At 39.4% G+C, this 21,023-nt stretch overlaps 1 protein-coding gene across 1 annotated transcript; it reads right to left on the bottom strand.

The window, feature by feature from the left end:
• Positions 1 to 879: 879 nt before the first annotated feature.
• LOC126391405 (phospholemman-like) lies at positions 880 to 18,634 on the bottom strand. The gene is made up of 8 exons (XM_050046149.1): positions 18,425 to 18,634; positions 5,600 to 5,655; positions 4,051 to 4,083; positions 3,666 to 3,689; positions 3,264 to 3,338; positions 3,109 to 3,145; positions 2,921 to 2,964; positions 880 to 1,637 (listed from the first exon to the last, which is right to left on the bottom strand). The coding sequence occupies exons 2-8, from the start codon at positions 5,631 to 5,633 to the stop codon at positions 1,618 to 1,620; spliced, it is 267 nt and encodes an 88-aa protein (XP_049902106.1). The 5' UTR covers positions 5,634 to 5,655; positions 18,425 to 18,634; the 3' UTR covers positions 880 to 1,617.
• Between the last annotated feature and the right edge of the window lie 2,389 nt (positions 18,635 to 21,023).

Genomic DNA, 21,023 nt, shown 5'->3' with positions numbered 1-21,023 from the left:
TTAAGACCCTTAGTATCTATGGTGGTACTTGTAAATTGCATGCCCACTTCCCTGTCGACAGGGGATTCATTTGTTTATAATTCCTCCATCCTTATGTTTACCCATTATTATTTCAACAACAGCGCAATCCAGTTGAAGACCTGAATTAAAGCTAACTATGGTGAAATATGTCAATGCTGATAACCTTGGTGTAGCGGGCTGAATTTAAAAATGAATAGCCCAGTTACATTGCAATAACTAAATATCATCCAGAACCACTCAGGGTACAACTTTTAAATCAATGGCACTTTACATTTAACAAACTAGTATTGTCTTTGTCACATATATTTTAAATATGTGCAGTGAAATGTTGAGGTGGAATACTCAGGAGGATCTGCTGAAAGGCTATATCTGTAAGTCGAATAAGAGTAAAAAAATAAGGGCTATAAGAAAGGATAATATTCAAAAATTACGATAAATCTGTATATGTAGTATTTGAATTAAAATGTTATAGTGCATATTTCACATCTATTCTCTTAGTGTTAAATGAATCTTGGGTTTTCAGGTCACCTTCTCTCTCTCAAATGCACCCCCCCCCCCCATTCTTCTTTATTGTGAGGACCCTTGTTGACGTAATGCATTCCTTGGCCTCTCACTCTGACCTTAACCATCACAACTGAATGCCTTACCCCAACCACAATCGAAACCCTTTTCTAACTTGACCCTTACAACCATGTGTGAACCCTCCAATAAGCCTTTGAAGGTCTGTCCCGAGGTCAGGACGGCCCAAAATGTCCTCATTTTCCAAGAATGTCCTCACTCTCAAGGTTGAAAGCTCAAATTGGTTCTCACAAAGACTGACGCACAAGTCCACACACTCAAATAAAATTCAACACTTCATTGTTGTTTGTTTCAACAGTTCTTTTATAGAAACATGACAGAGTGTTTCTGTATCTCTGAACAGTGCAATCCACTACTTTCCTCCATAAAGCTAAACATGGGAATTAACAGATTATCAAGAATTATCAACAGCACTCTAAACACTCATGACTACGTGGATTTCATATATGTGACATGAAAGCATGGACAGTGGGTTAGGCTGGCCACAGTAAGCGACTAATATCTACATCAATGTTGACCTTACACATACAATACAGGCAACAGAAGTAGTGCGAGACATTGACACAACCTACAGTATGTGGACACTTAAGGAACTTTTTGGTAATAGGTTTGTGTTACTGTTGTATGAGGTCACTTTCAGCTCAATCAACCGAAACTGTTGACGATGAACGACAAAGCATTCACACTGAGTAAATAGAGGGGATTACCAAAGGTTTTATATGTCAGTTTCTTCATTTCAAATCCTTTTTAACTTCTAAATACGAAAAACAGCTGATTGAAATGAAAGCGACAACTTGTATGTGTGTGTATGTGTGAAGGTGCAGGCTGCAGATCAGTAGCTCAGTTATCAGGCATAAAGCATCACACCTCACAGCCAGTACACACACACACTACTTTCTGTTGCTGTCTAATAATAAAACAAAAGCCTCTCGTTGGATGTATCAAATCCCGCTGCTGCTCCTCCGTGTTATCTGTTGGTTGCAGGTTTGGGACATCAGTGTGTGTTCTGGAAGATATTTAGCAGTCGCAGGCACGACCTACAGATGAAGACAACATGTGATCAGTAATATAAAACACACAAACAATACTTTTCTCCAAAATTGAAGTTAAAGAACAGCTCATCTAATATTCACACTTGGCTACTATATTTTCATATTTGTTTTTGGCAAGTGGCTTTGACAACTATTAAAAGATTAGCAGCTGAAATTCTTCTCAAGCGGTGAGGCTAAAATTTAAGTTGTTGTTATTTATGATAGCATTCTCTGTATGTGAAGATTGAGATGAAGAATCAACACACTGCTCCTCATCCTCAGGTAATGAGCAGAGGAAAGAGAGAGACAGAGAGCGTGTGTGTGAGCCCATGCAAGTGGAAACTGCCTGTCCGTGCAGTATGTCCCTGTGGGCCCCTGCTGAGTTGCTTACATACTGCGTGCACACACACACACACACACACACACACACACACACACACACACACACACTGTTTTTCCATATGGGCCACCTGTGTATTTTCTACATCAATTAAACTAGTGCTTGGTTTATCAGTTGCATCTGATATCATCAGCATCATCGGGGTTCAACTGGCTTGACTGCAAATTTATGACCAAAAAAAAAAAAAAAAATCAGCATTACAAACTGAGGGTGAAAGACATGGGTGCGTTCTCAGCCTCAAGAGGGCGTCTTTTATAGCTGCGCCACTACATAAAAACGTGAATGGTTGCCTCACACCACTCTGCCTCTCCTCCCTTCTCTCCAGGCCAGACACCCAGAGTCCCACCACCTGTTGAACAGCGAGGGCCATTCCATCTGAGTCCAACACTGCGGAGGCTTTCCATACTGTGTCAGTATGTGTGTCAGACATGCGGCCGTTTACAGTGAAACAGATGGACAGAGTAAATATAACTTTAGACCTTAGCAGGACGTCAACTGGATGATGAAATCTTAGGAGGGATAAGAACCTGTGTATCTCTCTACACATGTCTACATACATACAGTTTGTCTACTACACATGCAGGACTGTTAAGCTCGTTTTAGCTGCTGTTCTTGTTGCTCTTGTCATGTGTCTGTGGTTACAGGTGATCATCTTCTCTCTTGACATTTAGAGTAAACCATAACTACACACACAATTTCCTTTGTGGGGTCATAAATATTTTAGTAGAACTGAGTTACAGGTTGAATTACTTTAATTCACTCAACTGCTCCAGGTTTCATCTCTTGAAGATGTCATCAACACAGTCAGTTTTTTTACTGTAAACACTGTCTCTCAACCATGACAGTTAACAAGGTAAGAGGGGGTTTCTTGTGGGTGAGACAACATTACCTTGGTCGGAGAGCATCTGCTGAGCATTGCTTCCTGTCCTCCTTCTGCAAAGAGGAGAAGAGAAAAACAGCAGACGTTTATGACCTTTGGAACTTGGTAATATGTATTATTTTCACAATATTGCATTAGTTTGGGGCTTCCACAGCAATTACACAAATGTTTTTTAACGTTTAACTGTGAAGGATCACCTCTTGGACTGGTTGAACTTGCACCTGCAGTGGCCACCTGGAACAGAGGAAAAAAATGTTGACTTTCTTTATGGTATCTGTGTGTATCTTTGCGTTGCTTGAGGCAGTTTATGACTCTGTGTGTGGTTAGGGTGTGTGCATGATTTGCATCTTACTGAGCAGGATGGTGATGCCAATGAGACAGAGGACAGCAGCTAAAATCAGGCCTCCGACACGCAGTCTGTGGTAGTCTGCAAAACAAGGTCATGGTTACCACATGAAAATTAAACAAACATAACATATAAAAGAAAAACAATGCATCGGACTACAGAAACATACATGGACATTACAAGAAAAACATCTTTAAAAGACAGGTCATGGACAAGCAGTAAAATATAATACTACAACATTATAATTATATCATTAATATTATTATTTCATATTATAAAACCTGCATCTACATGTAAAAAAGAGATATACAGCAGTCTGAACTTTATGTCAATGTTTCAGATCAGCTTCCAAGTTTCATTCATTTCTACATGACAGTGAAAATAATATGTACGAAAAGAATAGATTACCAAAGGTGAATGGGTCATCTTCCACTGTAGGGACAAAAATAAACAAGGTCAGCTGAAAGCTGGTTTAAGCGGCAGATACATGAGGATATATAGAAACATCCACATATCAAACAGTGATGTAATAAAGTCAACAAACACAATGACCTACTTTGATTCTCTCGCTAATGATTGACACACCTGACTTTCAAATAGATACATTTCAACTTAAAAGTGCCATTACATTTAATTTTAATTAAAATGTAAAAAAAAAAATGGTTCTCTTATTATTTTCAGATATACAAGTAGAAGTACTTTTGTTGGTAAAACCTGTTAACTATGTTACTCAACTATTTACTGTAGTTGTATGGACTGATTAAAGGAAGAAGAGACATAATAGTGTACTTACAGTTCTGTTCCTCTGCCAACACCAGGGACACAACTGAAGGAGTTCAGAAGGAGACAAACTTTACAACAGTGCAACACAGCTTGAGGCATCTCATTTTGTTTGTTAGGGATCATAAGGGTGGAAAAGTTGCTGTTGGTTTATTTGGAAAGCAAAGATTAATGTGGTCTAAACACTGTTGGAATACTGCAATTAGAAGGAGACTCCTCTGGAGAAACAGTTATTCAACATATTACGTACATATCCAGACGTCAACCCTCAGCTATTTACAATATCCTCAACAATAACTGTACTCTTGAATATGAAAAACCTTTTAAAAAAACCCCCCACAAATGGTAGTTGCTAATTGGCACAAACCACTTTGAATCTCCACTAAGCACAGGCATTAGGTGGTGCTTGTTTTTGGTGCTGTTTTTGTTATTTTAAAGAAATGTGCATGTGTATGTTTTTGTGCATTACTCTTTTCTCTGTTTCTTTCCTCCTTCTTATTGTGTGCATTTTGTTTTAACCAGTATTGTTAAAAAATGTTTAATGCAGAACAACAGACCCTTTTCATGGACTTGTCACAACTGGAGCAACTTGGATGTGTGTAATGAAATTAATGATGACTGAATTCAATTTAGCTCGTATCAGCTTAGGTTCCTGGTATCGTGAATGCTCACTCACTGTCACCCTCACTTGAAAAACTTGGATAGAACAAGCCATCGTTAGTATTATTACTGACACCTGTACTTTTCCTAATGTAACAAGTCCAAATGTCTATCTTGAGAAAGGCCTGTATTTTCACCGATAAAATAGAATTGTAAAGAATGCTCCAATTAGTTTTATTAATATTGGTTTAATTCACTTAATATTGGAGTAGCTTTCTATTTTTAATTTTTGGGTACTTTTGAGGAAAGGCAGGTGAGTTACCATGTCTGTTATTCAGAATCATTGACAAATGAAACTGTCAGTGTCAATGAATAAAACACCTCTTAAAAAGCTCTTACATCTTTGTTGCGTTTATTAAAAATCCAGATCTGTTTAAAAATGTCACATAAAACTGTGCCTGTTTCATCTCTCCTCATCCTTATCCGTCTCATCGTCTCTTTCACAACACCTGAAGGAGCTGTGGATGTCACTCTCACCTTTCTAGGACTGAAACTGTAGAGCACTTTGTTTGCCATCTTACTCACATTGTTAGGGGTTTGCTTTCTTACAGCGTATTGCTATAGGACATTATAATCACAGACAACCGGACAGTTTAAAATCTGGAGTGAAAGGGCAAGGAGATGATCTCTCTAATCACTCATCCACCCTGCTGCCTTTTGTTTCACCTCAGACATGTTACATCGTGTCACAAAACTATAAACACTTTGGCAAAGTGCTGATGGAAGACAGACCCTCAGACATAATTTCCTCTGCACAGAGGAAGTAAAGCTAACAGGTCACGAGTTCTTGGAGATGTAACATAAATTACTTTCTGACCTTTAAAAGCAGGAAGTAAGTAAATTCAGTAAAGGAGGATTTTAAACTGTGATTACATGAGAAGACTTAAAAGAGTTTTACTAACGTGTCATCAACACCAAAGCACAGATCTTTGACATCTTCAGGCTGGAGGCTGTTTACCTGCGGAGATAATACAGACACTGATATCAGCAACAATGTCATGATACATCATCATAAAAAAGATATTGAACTCTGTATTAACTTAACTTACATTTATGCTTGCACACTGATTGAAAACATTAACTACTAATTGTGGTGCAGACTTGCCATCAAAAGAAGGCTCTACTGTCAACATGGGGTAAATAACATTATCTCCGGTCCCAATGGCACAAATAATCAAATTTTTAAAGTGCCTGCATGTTAGAAAGCTGATTAAAGTACAAACTGGCTCATACCGGCAGCCAACAAAGTCAACAGAGACCTGATGCAACATTCAGCTTTTCTGTGTTTTCTGAGGGGCACTAAAGGAACTTACACACACAGACACATAGAGTCATCACTTCTACAGTACATGCACCCATTCCCTCTGATGCACACACAAAGAAATCTGATTATATTTAGATAGGCACAAAGTGGTCTCCCCCGCTCTCCTTCACACTCAGACACACACAGAAACTTGATCTGATGTTGATGGCTGCAAAGTGCTCTAATGGAGCCTTAACAGGAGAGCTAAATCACCTTGTGTAATGCATTACAGTGCTGCTATGCAAACGCTCCAAAGCTTCTATCTTTGTTCTTGTTTCAATGTTATCTTTAAAATGACTACAGGCTTATTCTACCAAATATAATGTACAGTACTGTACGCATCGGTGTACATGTAGTCACATGGTGGGACTGTCCAGATTTTTCTTCTTTTAAATGAACTTTCACTTGCTGGGGAAAAAATCCATGAGAATAATATTAAAGCACACTCAGCCTTCCAAAGCTATTTCTGTCTGTAATGTCATTTTAATCCTATTTCAAGCGTACATCAGTGCATAGATAGTTAGCTTTGAGCTTTATTTTTGAAGTACCATTAGTCAATAAAGATATTTTATTTTCCTATGCTGGCTAATTATTAAAAACTGACAAAAAGCTCTTTCATCTTAAACACTTGCAGTCAGCGTTCCCTCCTGACAGTGAGGCAGATTTTACAATAATCCCACTTATACTATCCTTTGGGAACAAACAGATTTCCTGACAGCCGCAATTACAACCCAAACACTGTCTGACTGGTTCTGTGTCCATGCTGTGCTAGCTGCCATGTTGAAGCTGCAGAGGTAACATGTGCCCTGGGAGGGGACACACCTTAAGTAACACAGCAGTGATTTTCCACCTACTGTACTTTTCCATTCAGAGCGCTACACAGTGAAGAGCAAACACACACGTGCCCATTGCAGTATGTAAGTAAAAAGACTAGCACTAAGCACTAACATAAAATGCATGCATAAAAATTACATCATGTTAGTTTGAGTGAGTGAGTGAGTGACTGTTTATCCAAGAGGAGATCTGAACACACCTTGTCTAGGCAGCCATGGGAGTTATTCAGTCAAATTAGTTTGCCTATTGCCTTAGCCGATATAGCAGTATGATCTGTCTATGGTCTGTCCCTGTCTGAGTTTGCTCAGAGATGAGGTTTACGACAATTTTTTGGGGGAAATTAGATACGTTTTCTCATTTTTTATCTAAAGCTTTTGCTATTTGAGAAAGGCAGTAGTAACTAAAGAGAGCAACAAGAGATCAGAAGGGCACTCAGAGAGCACAGACCTCCGCCAAGGCCAAATGCCATATCTTGCAATGTTAATAAACATGATAAATAATTTTTGTATCTGCCCTGTGATACAGAACCACTCCATACTTAAATGGATTCTTCCTTGGCCCATGCTACACACTTCCACCAAGTTTAATGAAAATCGGACCAGTGGTTTTTCAGTAATCTTGCTGACAGGCATACAAACAAACACAACCAAAAACATAACGTCCTTGGTGGACGTATAGATGAAAATAGTGTTGTAGGTTAAAGGTAGACATTTTGACTAGTGCTATGGAGCATTTTATTTTATGAGTGGGTCTCCGTTTGTTTGTCTCATACATGCGGATGCACATGCACACAATAAACAGTCCAGCCAAAATGCCTTCACAACAGACATTTTGACTTGTCATAGAAGGAAAAGAACATGTGTTACTGATAACACTAACGATGGCTCTGTTCTGTTGTGGTGTCCTACTAAGCCATGACAGTGCCAGGATGGTGAAATCAAGGCAGCTAAATGGAATTCATCCATCATGAATTTCATCATTTGCAGATGTGCTTTCCCTACTGTGACAAATCAAACTGCCTACTGAGAGAAAGGTCTGCCGTTTTACACTATTTCACTGATCTACAGGTGGCCGTAATGAGCCAAGATACACACTAATGCATCGACAAAGTTAGTGAAGAAGAAGAGGACTGCTAGCAAGTAAACGTTAAACAATGCAGGATTCAAAATTGAAAAGAAAAATTGTCTTTGCAAATGTTTTATGAGGAAGAAAATGCATTCAACATGTTTTCTAGACCTCAAGGATACAATGCCTTATAGTGAGTAACACAGATTTAAACATTACTTTTGCTCCATAAGGCACCTTTAAACTCTACAAATCAAACTGACAGCGTATCTCACGGGAAACTTAGAAGATATTACAGTACAGATTGTGCTCCTAGCAGTTTAATTTTTTAAGTATCTCTATGGACACACAAGCAACAGTGACCTTTGAGTCCAAATAAAGGAGGATGTAAGTAAAACAATGTGTCTCCCTCCTCTGTTGTTGGTATTTAGACTTTAATAGAAACAGAGAAAGAGAAGGACAGGACGGGTGCACCTCTCCTGGTGCCTCTCCACAGCAACCCAAGGCGAGGCAGGGGGAATGTCGAGGATGGGAAACGGGCCAACAACCACTAGAGAATGGTTTACCTCAGGAGAGAGCCACACAGGGAGCAGAGAGAGGAGGAGGAGATGGAGGGCAAAGAGAGAAACAGGAGAGAGAAGGACAGGGAGAGGAAAGAAGACACAGGGGGCAAACTGAGGGTGAGAATATTAGAAAGGGGAGCAGAAGAGAGAGAGAGACGTGAATGAGAACAGTGAGGGAGGGTAAAGACATGAGAAAGGGTGAGAAAGAGAAAGCAGGGGAGTGTAAAAGAGGTTGTGCCTTTCTGTTCCTATCTGAGGACCATTTTCTAAAGCAAATGTTAGTGTAAGGTGGAGCCGGAAGGTGAGCGCTAGAGGTGTGCATTCAAATCATTGTGTTTATGGCAGGTTAAGAAGCCAGGATCACAGCACCATGGTGGATAAGTACAGCGTATGTAACATGCTTGCAAAGCTGAGTACTCCTACATAACAACATATCAAATATCTGTGGGTTAGGCCCAGGGTATGAAATTAACAAAATATTTTGGGGGCAATTTTGGCCCCCACGGTCTAAAAAATGGGGGCAATTTCAAAATGTTTGGGGGCCATCAAAAAATTGTAATTATGTTCTAACAATAAGCACATGAAAAGCAAAACCATCTAAGATAGTGTCTTCACTCTTCAGTAGAAACCACTATAAATGAAATAAATAATGGGTTACATAAAGTTATGGTTGCAAAATATCACTCAGATTTCCTATAATTCAACCAGTTTAAATGTGATGATTTAACCATTAATCTACTGATAGCAGTACTAATGTTTCACCACATTACAGTTACTTTTACTGTTAAAAAGGCCAAATTACTATAAATTCCTTAGATGCAATCCTGGAAGTAAGTTAATTTAAAATTTAACATTCATTCTACCTTAATTTTTCATTAATTTGTCATTGTGTAGACACAGATCACCCAAGAAATGGTTAGTTTATACTTATGGTACAGCAAAGCCCCCTCCCCTTCTCTGTCAGATTACTCTCACGTAATCAGTGCAATCTCGTTGATTAAGTCTGGAAAATGAGTTGTAGACATGACGGTAAATTAATTTAATGAAAATAAAATTATACTTTAATGTCAGATTGTAATACTGTTAAAAATATAAATACATATAGTTGTTTCAAAAACTTGGGGGCAATTTTGGCCCCTGGAACATGGCTTTTGGGGGCATTCTTGGATAAATTGCGGGCCAAATGGCCCTTGCTAATTTCTGACACTGGTTAGGCCTGCAACTACATGTTTTTTTCCATTGCTGATCAGTCTGCAGATTAGTTTTGGGATGAACTGACAAATTGTTTTGTCTGTAAAATATGAAAAAGCACAGAAAAATGCAGATTACAAATGTCCAGAGTCCATGGTAACATATCAGGCTGTTCACATGCACTATTCATATGCATACCTACAATAAGTAATGCACCACAATCCCTATATAACACACGTCATCAAGAGCGAGCAATTTATGTATGACCCTGGTAATCACAGAGAGGCTACAATCACCAACTGAGCAATGCACTGATGGGGGTTAAGAAGTAGTATGAAGACCAAAAGCCTGAGGAGGAAGATTGGGGTGGTGCACTGGTCACAAAACACAAGACTTTCCTATGGGAAGACTGGTGTTGGGGACTGTGTAAAACAAAGTGGACTTTGAATTAGTTTGAGGTACGTTGTCAACATGTTTCTTTTCCTAAACCTAACTTTACTATGCCTAACCATGTTTCTTTTCCAGAGCTTTACCTACTTAACTTTATGTTAAGAGCTTGAAGTAACAATGCCATTCGTGGGGTGCTACTGCGTTAGATATCATATGAATCATTGCATATGTATTTTCATAAGACAGGTTACACTGAAAATATTCAAATTCCTGACTTCTTCCAACCAACAGTCCATAACTCAAAGATATTCAATTTACTAAAACACACATGACAAAGGAAAGCGGGGAAGTCCTCACACTGGAGACGCTGGAACAGGCAACTTTTTAAAATCTTTGCTTGTGAGGCGATAATCAATAAATTGGTTATCAAAATAGCTGCAGATTCAGTCAATCGACTAACTAAATAACCAAATAATTGTTTCATATCTAATTTAGTTATTAGTTAATAGTTTCACACTTCATGCAACAAAGAAGATTCATATTCAGCTGCAGCTAAACGTTTGATGTAAGCTGATACCAAAGAAGGCTTTATTACAAATATAACCAAAGAATTTCTAAAGATATTATGTAATGACGTAGTTTCTTTTCCCCTGCGTACAAATTCCCTGTGGAGCCTCTTCACCAGCTCCGCCTGGTCCGGGGATAAAGACTTTTCTGTTCTGGCTCTGTCATGCTACTCTGCCTGTCTCCGACTGTCCCTCCTTTTTCCAGCTCTTGCTGCATCTCTCTTTCTTCCTGTCTGTAGGACTGTTTTTCCACTTTTTTGTCCCTTGCTCTAATGTCTCTACACCCTCTGCTTCTTTCATTCTGTCTTCTCTCCCTGTCTGTCTGACACTCCTTTCCACCTATTTGAGAAGCTTTAAGAATGGCTCGTTTGTTTGAAACCACTGTTTCACACTGCTCTTGTGCCTTTGTTGAGCTGCTGTGTCCTCTCCAGCCTCTTTAAACCTCTCCATTACTACTTCCTTTCTCTGACACACCTCTGCATGTCCTTACTCCTTCACCCATCCCCTCTCCTCTCCTTTTGTAAGGATCTTTTCCACTCCTTTATCCCTTCCCTTACAAACTCCCGGGAGCACAGGCTTTCTAGGCTCCATGCCCGTCTCACGCTCATACACTATCATCATCTCTTTTCCACTGCACTCTTCCTCTCTTATCCAAGAGTACGGTACACAATAAGCTGCAGGGCTGTCAAAAGAGTCCTTATTCTCATGTGTAGCTACTACGTATCAATCACACTGTCATTCACTCAATCAGGATTTAACCGACTACTTACAGTGCTTACTAAGTTTAAATATTTATATTTTGCTGTGACAGTTTTCAGTAGTTCCCATAAAACAGTCACACACAGAAATCAGGCTGTTCTCATTCATACTACGTACTTCTACCTACAGAAAGCAATGCCTAAATATGTATTCATGATCCTGGAGGCTGCGATCATGTTACCTATGTGCTGCAGGCTGCTCTACGTCATATGAAACAGGAAAGCAAAACAGGAAACAGGACGGTTGAGGTGGTGGACAGGTCAAACAAACACAGGACTTTAACCCAGGAGACTGGGGTTTGTGTCCTGTATGAGACCAAAAGTCAGTGTTGACTTATTTTAAAATTACATACATTAACGTCACGTCATCACATTATGTCGTCACATTAAATGATGTTACGTTAGAGCTGCTCGATTATGGAAAAAATCATAATCACGATTATTTTGGTCAAAATTGAAATCACGATTATGCAAACGATTATGCGGCGCACGTGATGACTTATATTGTTTACATGATGGCGTGTCATTTGTCTCTACATGGTCGCACGTTTAGAATTCTCCTCTGCTCTCTGTATCGCACATGGCGGAGTTCGGCCCCGATGCGCGCACACACACACACACACACACACACACACACACACACACACCAACCTCTCTCGCTCTCCCTCTGCCATTTTCCGCACGCTGTTTTCGAAATCTTCCACGATCACCTGCCCCTCGCATTATTTGTAGTTCACCTACTTGACTGGCTCGTGGAGTGAATAGAGGAGAGAAGGGGAGGGGGTGGTATTGCGCATGCGCGGCTTCCATAGAAGACAAAATAACATCTCCAGGCGTCCGTGACCAAAAATCGTTTACCCTCGATTAGGGATGTAACGATATGGAAAATTTGATATCTCGATTATAGTGACCAAATTATCATGGTAAACGATAATATTGCGATATTTTTTTAAGCGCTGTAAAATGTCCAAAAAATAGATACATTGAAATAACTTCACTAAATCTTATAACTTCTTTATCATACCAAAATGTTAACAGCCAAAATCTTATATTAAAATGAATCTTTCACATTAAAGGGGCAAGGGATTGGCACAGCAACAGAAACATTTATTTTAAATTAACAAAATATGTAAACACATTACAGGAGCAAAGCTTATTTGTCTGGTGCATTTTAACAGTCAGCAAAATATGTAAACAATTTATATATTAATTATTTATTTATTAGAACGAGAGGAAAAATATATATAAAACAAAACAATGCAAGAGTAGAACAAAAGACATACAATATATAGAATAGATATCACAAATGTGCAGGAGAAACCAAAAAAAACCCTAAGGGCAATGGTCATCATTACACAGAATAATTCACACATTAGAAGTGTGCATGTGAGTCAGAGGATTACCTGTATGAGAAAAGGAGTGCATGCTCTCGGTCAAAGGTTAACACGGCAGCGTTTTATGTTGTTTCCTTGAGCTTATGTCGAGAAAGCATAACTGGCCGTCTATATCAATTCTAGCTCGCCATACAATAACCATAATCACAGTGATTCAATCATAGTTGATCTGAATTAGCGTTACGTTACGTCGGTTAATATTCTGTCGGCTCCGCTCAGTGTTTTTAGCTCCATTTCGTTTTGAAACACTTAGCAACATAGCTGCTAATACGGCTATTAGCTTTTCAGCTAGTATTAGCTCCTAAACGAAAACGGAAACCCTAGTAGCCGTTTAGGAGGACAGATACGGCTCAAATGTCCCGTGTACGTCGAGAGTTACACATTATGACAATCTCAGTAAAACCGAAGTCCCTCACACAATAACTGACGTTTGCATGGCATAACTTGCATTGGCTGTAAAGCTGTGCATGATGGTCACAGAGATGAGCAGCAGATTTGTAGTGTTGCTACCCTTCCCAGCAACTTTCTTTCTGCATGTTCTGCACACAGGATAGTTGTCCTCCACCAGCTGTCCCTCGGCATTCTTCAGAAACCCAAAGTACGCCCAGACCTCAGACTTTGTGCGTTTAGTTGGGGGGGAAAATGTCCTGAGTGTGCTATCACCACCTTCCGCCATGTTTTCATTCTTTGTGTTTACACATGCTACGCATTCACGCAGCGCCTCCATCGCGAGACTTGAATGAGGCTGTTATTACATATCCTGATAATCCACCGCGATAATGCAATTAATTTAAACATAAACGGTCATTCTTACCGTGTAAAAATTAACCGAGATTTACCATAATATCGGTAATCGTTACATCCCTACCCTCGATTTCATTAATAATATCGGTAATCGTTACATCCCTACCCTCGATTTCATTAATTTTGAAATCGTTTGACCTCAAAATTGTAATGGCGATCACCAGACGATTAATTGCACAGCCTTATGTTACATTATGTTACGTTACGTGACAAACAAAAAACCCTAATATAACAAATTTGTTTAGATCCCACCCTCTCTTGACTTTAGCTGTTTGTTTGATTTTCTCATTTCACTTCTCTTTTTGTACTCTGAGCTGCAAATCAGAGCGAGTTCACTCCCTGATGGGCTCTACCCCCTCAAACGGCGATTCAACATGCTGATTCGGCTGGAAAAAAGCGGACAAGGGCCGACTAATGCCAAGGGTGCAGAACACACTGCAAAAATTTGGCGGCAGATGCTCACTGACAGCCCAACATTGATGGATGGCCAACCATCAGCTTGTTTTGTCAGGGCCCAAAAACTATCTGGCTAGATGGCATACGGACAACCAAAAATCCTATTTTTAAGTCCCACTGCTACCAGTAAAAAAATGCTTGTGAACGGTGATTATATGGAAAATACTATATAAGTGGAAAAAATATTTGTCAGAAACACACAGAAGCACACAGTGTACAGATAGAGAGAAAGGCCACCCGTTGGCTTTGAATGTGAGACAAGTGTTTACAGCCTTGTGTCGAAGTTAGGTGGCATGTTACCCATCCAATATTAAAACTGTTTATTGTGTTTAGGGTCAAGGGGCAACTAGTCATCATGTCCAACAAAATCAAAACTTAAAACTTGTACTTATACACGTGTATAAGTACATACTTTATGTTGTCTTAATGCTCCTTTTCCCAAAAACCAGAGATTCAATTTGTGCTTCCTCTATTTTGTGTGCACGTGACTGTGTGTGTTACAGGATGTTGCACAGCATGTATCTGTGACTTAGTCCCTGTTTCTATTTTTCCAACACTCCCCCCACTCAACTGTTTGAATGCTGAACACCGGTGTGTGTGTGCTTGCGTTCCTGTACTGCACAACAAAGACAGCTGCCTATTCTCAGTGGCATTTTTTATTCCTAAATTAGCAGCACTGGATTCCTGTGTGCAACACATCCTTTAACACATACACACACAAGAAAGTCTCTGTCGTCGTGAGCTTTATACACTAACAAAAGTGTGAACCTGCTTTGCAATCTGTGACGAATAATTTGCCTTTACCTCAGCTGAGACACGGTTGAACTTGTTCCTCCCTTTATTTTACAACACACTCAGGAATTTGTCATTTTATGACTAGAGTACATGATGTTTCTCTGGAACTGAATGTCTGGAAATGAGATTAATAAAGCACATGACCTCAGAGGGGGTTTGGAATTTTTTAAAAGTAGACTTATTTGTCTCAGTGACTGCTGAGTAGCTAGGTGATAACAGCTAACAGCTACTGACCAAAGATGGATTTCGACAGATGCAACTTAAGTGTTGACAGGAGAGAATAAAAAGCAGAGATAGAGAGGAAGAGGCAGCAGTTGTTGGGAAATCAGTGGAGACAGTTCACTGATGAAAAAAGGGAAAGAGGGATGAAAAAAGGAGAGTACAAACAAGATATCAAGTTGGGAAATAAGAGGAAGCAACAGAGGGAGAGAGGGAGGAAGAAGAATTCGAGCCTGAGGGAGTGAGAGAGGGCGGCAGGAAGACGAGGGAGAGCATGGTTGGTAAAGACAGGGAATAAGGAGGGACACACAGAGACAGACAGAGGGTAAGAGGGAGTGGAGCATACTAGAATCATGAGTCACACATGGTAACCACAAGGCTCACAGGGAGCAGCTAGCAACAGACTTCATGCTCCTCACTCAGATCAGAGAGAGTCATGATCAGTGGATCAAAACATGAAGTACATTTCCCTCGTTTCATCTCATTGTCCATCCATAAAACTTACATGTACTGACTAGCAACTACTCTAATAAACTTGTTAATTCATATTTTGTATTTATTGCTTATCACATAACTATAAAGTGTTAATAAAAATATCTGGACTGGTTAACAAATTAGAAATGATTAGCTGTGTCTCTGCTGAGCTGTAAATGAAAGCTTTGTGGTTACACAGGGAATGCACCGAAGGTCACAGTAAAATCAATGTCTTCTTGTTGAGGTTTCTAAATTTGTGTTTGTGAGACGCCAAAGTGATGTGAGGAAAGGTGAGGAGAAAGTGTGACTCGCCTGACAACGCTCTCTCTTTCTCCCCCTCCAACTGTTTTCCTCTCTCATTTTCTTTTTTAGGAATTGTGGTCATGTGAGGAGAGGTGAGAACAATGAGCTGAGTGTGTTTCACCTGAGAAAGGAAAGACAACTCTGTCTGTTGCCACCTTTGTTCACCTTCCCTTCATCTCTGTCTCTCACCCTGTAACCTCTCTCAACTCTCTGCCTCACTTCACTCTCTCTGAAAATCTGAGCTCATATAAGTAAGGCACATTTAAATCTGTCAAAGCAAAATACAGTGAACATCCTGCAGTTTAACAGGTGTAAGTTGAATGTGTGGTTGTATTTTTCCCTCTTTGCATTTGTTTGAAGATATCGGTAAAATATGCTATGCAGATACAGAATACATTGTTTTTTTTATGTTAATCTTAACTTAAACAATTTCCATTGTATGTCAGAGTACTGAAACATCCAAAAATACATTTTGGACTGTAGTCTCTGTATAAATTCTTGAGGAAACTCTGAAATCAAATTTGTCGCTAATCAAGCATAGCTTTGCATTGCAGAATATTGATTTGTTTTGGCAAAAAACATCAGTAATCCACATGGGGGCAATGGTGCACATAATTGACCTGATATTTATATTAATATAAAATCCATGGCTGCAAAGGAGACGAAAGGTGTAATTGAGTTTATTGGCACCCCACTTTTCCTCAAGATGCTCTGCCTAATGTCTAACATTTTAACTTCCACAAACCACCACAGAAGAGAAGGGACATCTGGAAAGAGTATGTTAGGTTTGCAGCATATCTATGGGCATAGCAGCACCACATGCTCAAAACGCAACAGATTTTACATTTGCAGTGCATTCTGGCCTATGGTCTCTCTGTGCATCTTGTACAATTTCTTTCGACTTGTATAAGGATCAGTTTTTGGTGTGACATTTGCTTCATGATTCTGATCAACAGACACTAAAATCTGGTGTTTATCTTTGGCTTCTTGTTTACCAATGCCCAGTCTGTATCTGTAACCATGGGTCACAGAAACACATTGTTAATGTAAAAAAATACAAACAAAAGTTTCAACTGTTTACTCATTTCTGTCCTTCTATAATTGGTTAATAGTTTAAGGGTTCAGATTAGGACTAGATGTTACAGTCCCTTGATACACATACTTAAGACTATGAGTGGGAGTAATATTGCCGTCTGGGGGTTTCCAAGTGGGAGCATAAGGGTTATGGTTAGATGGATAAGAGTAGGAAAGAGAAAAGTAAGAAGGAACATTGGGTAGGCAGAGCCAAGGAGAGACATCTGTTCTCACAAAAATGAATGATGACAATTTGATAACCAATTAAATGTTTAAATCGTTCAACAAGTAGATACATGCAGTGCATGCGGGTTACAGCTCCTAAAATCTGATTGTTTCCTATCACTGTGAATAGTGAGGCTTTTGATTGTAAGCAACCTAAAGAATTTCTTGATTAATCCAACAAATAATCAATATTTAACAGCCCTGTCTTTCTAATAGTTTTACACTGACCAGCAGAATCTGTCATTGCTGTTATCTGTCCTTGTCCCAATCTGTCCTGGTGCCACATGGTAGCAAACTGTTATCGCCTGCTTCCCTTATCAACTGGCCTTTTCACACACACACACACACACACACACACACACACACACACACACACTAGCTCACAGTATGACAGTATGTGTTCGATAGAGCATGTAACCATATGACAATATTGAAAAATTCCACAGCAGGAAGTCTTCATTGGTACTGTGTGCATGAGGAGCAAAATGTCTTTAACTGTTGATACCTGGGTTTTAATTAATTTGGCTCGTGATACTTGTTTCACGTCCACACTGCTATCTACTACTATCCATTTAATGTTATTTATTAAAAACAGGTGAAAGAGACCAAGGCTTAGCATCAAATATAAACACATACAGACTACATTTATCATTTTTGACAGTATTTCTCTGTAGTGGTGGGTTAAACATGGACTGAAGGTAAAACCACATACATAGCAACCCTTTATTTGAAATTGTGCACTTTAAACCTGCTGCGTACTTTGAATAAACAAACAAACAAACAAACAAAGCAAAACCGTGTACATGACAAGTGTGACCAAAGCGCTTGAAGGAAAACCATCTTGGCCGTTACGCACGTTGGCCGTGGGCGCGTGCCGTCCCATTGTGGTGGGCTCGAGGGGAAAAATCGGCCGGATAACATTATGAACTTACGACATGTGTTTGTTACATGTTACTTTCACATTTTTAACACTGATAATTGATTTTTCTCTAAAACAAAACACGTTTATATGTTTCATTCGAGTCTTTATAAGTGTTTAAGTATCTCAATGTGACAGTTAATAAGAAATACAGACATTTAACAACAGTTTTCCATCGCAAACATTCATATTTAGATGCTAGCTTAAATGTACTCTTAAGTTAGCCTAATGTTAGCCAAACTATGCTTCTTTTGGTTAAAAAGATGCTCGCGAGCGTGTTTGGAACATTTTTAACTTCATAAACAAATTTCCTGATATAGAGAAGAAAGATGAAAACACTTGAGAAGACACTCCTCTGTGAAATGTGAGCTAATTTTCTTTGTTCAACACTTACCTCTCACAGGTTGTATGCAGCAAAGACAAAACCGAGGATATTTCTCCCAAGAAGGCGGATATATCTGACTCACAACCAGAGACTTTTCTCCACTCAGTACGCCAACACCCTGCCCTCAGCTCTGCTACACTCAACAGGTTGGCTTGGTTTTAGAAAAAGGGGGTTGAGTTAGAAATGCTTGAGTTTTGTCCGTGAATCCTGATCCCGGGTCGGTTTCTGTGGTCTGGCTGACAGTGGGAGAGTACACGGTGACGATGAGCGGGGCGTGGAAGCTGATCCAGAGTCAGGACGAGAGCCGGGAGGAGGAGTGAGGAGTTAATGTTTGCTTGTCGACAACGAAGATGTCGAAGTTTATCGAGTTGGGCTCACTGGGATGTAAGTTATGAAGTATGTTCGAGGCAAAACAAAACCACTGCTGTAATAAATATGCATAGGAATGATATTATAGTTTTATAATGTAGGCTAAATACGGTACATATAACAATAGCATCTTAATGGACACTCCAAATCAATAACTGCTCTTTCCAGTTATAGAAGTTAAGGTCATTAAAGGTCATATTGTAAGTCAAGCTGATCTGCATTACATATCTGTGAAAAGCAATCACTGAAATATTAATATTTGGTTTGGCATAGTGACATTTATTTTCATTTTGGGTGTGTACATCAAAGGTTTCTAACATTTCCATCCTTATCTTGTCAGAACTGAAATGGCTGACCACATGATTAATCTAACTAGTTTATCACACAGCAAAACATGCAATGAACAGCAGGCCATAAACATCACATCATGTACTATTTTAGGAGCTATGCAACATTATGATAATGACTAAACTAAGCAGCATATGTGAGACAGGCTTAATTGTGGAGGTCCACCATGGATATACGTCTTTGAAGAGTAAGTAACCCTGATTTACAAATAAGTATTCATTTCAGTATCATTTTGAAAAAAAGAAAACATAAGGGGGTTTCATTTATTTCATCTTACTCGTGACATGTCAATCTACGAGACTGCTTTCTCATCTTGCATAAGTTTTTCTTCGCACATGTCTGTACAGGTGTAATCATCTGAGCTGGTGTGTTTCCTCCAAACCCCCCCAACCACGCACCCAAATCTCTCCACCCCTTGCCTGTCAGCTCTTCTTCCTGGCCAAAACCGGTTTGTCAGGCGCCATATCAGATTTCACTGTTGTCATCTTCCACTTTTCTACAAGGTAAGAGAGGAGGGCGGGGCGGCAGTTACCATGGCAGTTTGGGAAGAGAGACAGAGAGAGATAAAGAGACAATAAGAGGGAGCAAGTAAAAGGGGGAGCAGGTCACATGTTAAAATTCAGACACAGACACCAAAATGCACACAGATATTTGTCAGTAAGTTATAAGAATAAAAAAACGTACTTGCTCCTGGTGGTGCACTTGTTATCTGTGAAGGCAAAGTAGGATGCGTTACAGAGGCTGCACACACTTCAATACACAGTAACGTCTTTATTACTACTTACTGCAGGTTTACCATACCGGCTTATTTATCTGTGAGGTTTCAGGACTTACAGAGTATAACGGTGAGTCCTCCAGCAAACAACAGGCAGGCACAGATCAGGCCTGCGATTCGTAGCCTTTCATAGTCTGTTAGACAATAGTGTTAGAAGTCAGGAGAATGCACTCCACACTAGAAAACAAAACTAAAAATAAATTCCAAAGCAAACATCCTAAAATGAATTTGACTGAGTTGAGTCAACTCACATTTGATTCATGCGTCATCTAAAATTTCGCATAAACACATGATAAACACATGGTACTCTGCACTAGTCTTTTTATAATCCATACAAGAAGCAAGGTTGTACAGTGTAGATTATATGAATTAGGAGATAGGAGTGTCTGTACTTACTGTAAACAAATGGATCTGCAGACCAAACACAAAAGGAGGGGGAGGGACAAGAAAGGGGAAAAGAAACATCAGTGACAAAACTCACGTCAATGGATGATTCAAGATTTTGATCTTTTACTCCAACAAACTACTGACAAGGTCACTGGTTCATATTTCTGGGTTACATTTAGTCTTTTTTTAAAGCATCCATTTTGAGATGGCACAGTACATTTGCCTTTAAGTTGGCCATTGTAATGGAGACAAAGAGAGGTTAATGTGTTTGATTTCTTCCTAAACCAGTTTCTCAAAAGACCAGTCTCAGAACAAGATGAGGTGAAAGTAGAGTTTTGGGCTTACTGGCTTCAGTTTCCATGAAAAGGCTGAAGAACACTGCAAAAAATCAGATAAATGAAATGTTAATTTTATTGAGTGGGAGTTTTCTTTAGTGTGTACAGTTGGTGGCTCTGGCAGAATATGTCTCACTATGGAGTTTTAAAGAAATATGGTCTTAGTGTTTTACGTCATGGAATACTTTTTGAACAGGTGAGCTTTTGTACGCTCATAAATTGCCTTGAAAACAAAATATCTGGAATATTTTGTTGACTCATCTGTTTTGTGTTTTATTCACCTGCCATAACAGCCACAACAGTTAGATGTCCCATCTTCAGCACAACTAAGAGTCAGATAGAAAGAGGAACAGATAAAGTCAGAGAGGGGGGAGAGAACGTGGTCGTGAGAGAG

The sequence above is a fragment of the Epinephelus moara genome, chromosome 6 (assembly GCF_006386435.1).
Source record: "Epinephelus moara isolate mb chromosome 6, YSFRI_EMoa_1.0, whole genome shotgun sequence".
Taxonomy (NCBI): Eukaryota; Metazoa; Chordata; class Actinopteri; order Perciformes; family Serranidae; genus Epinephelus; species Epinephelus moara.
This window is presented reverse-complemented; position numbering and strand designations above follow the sequence as displayed.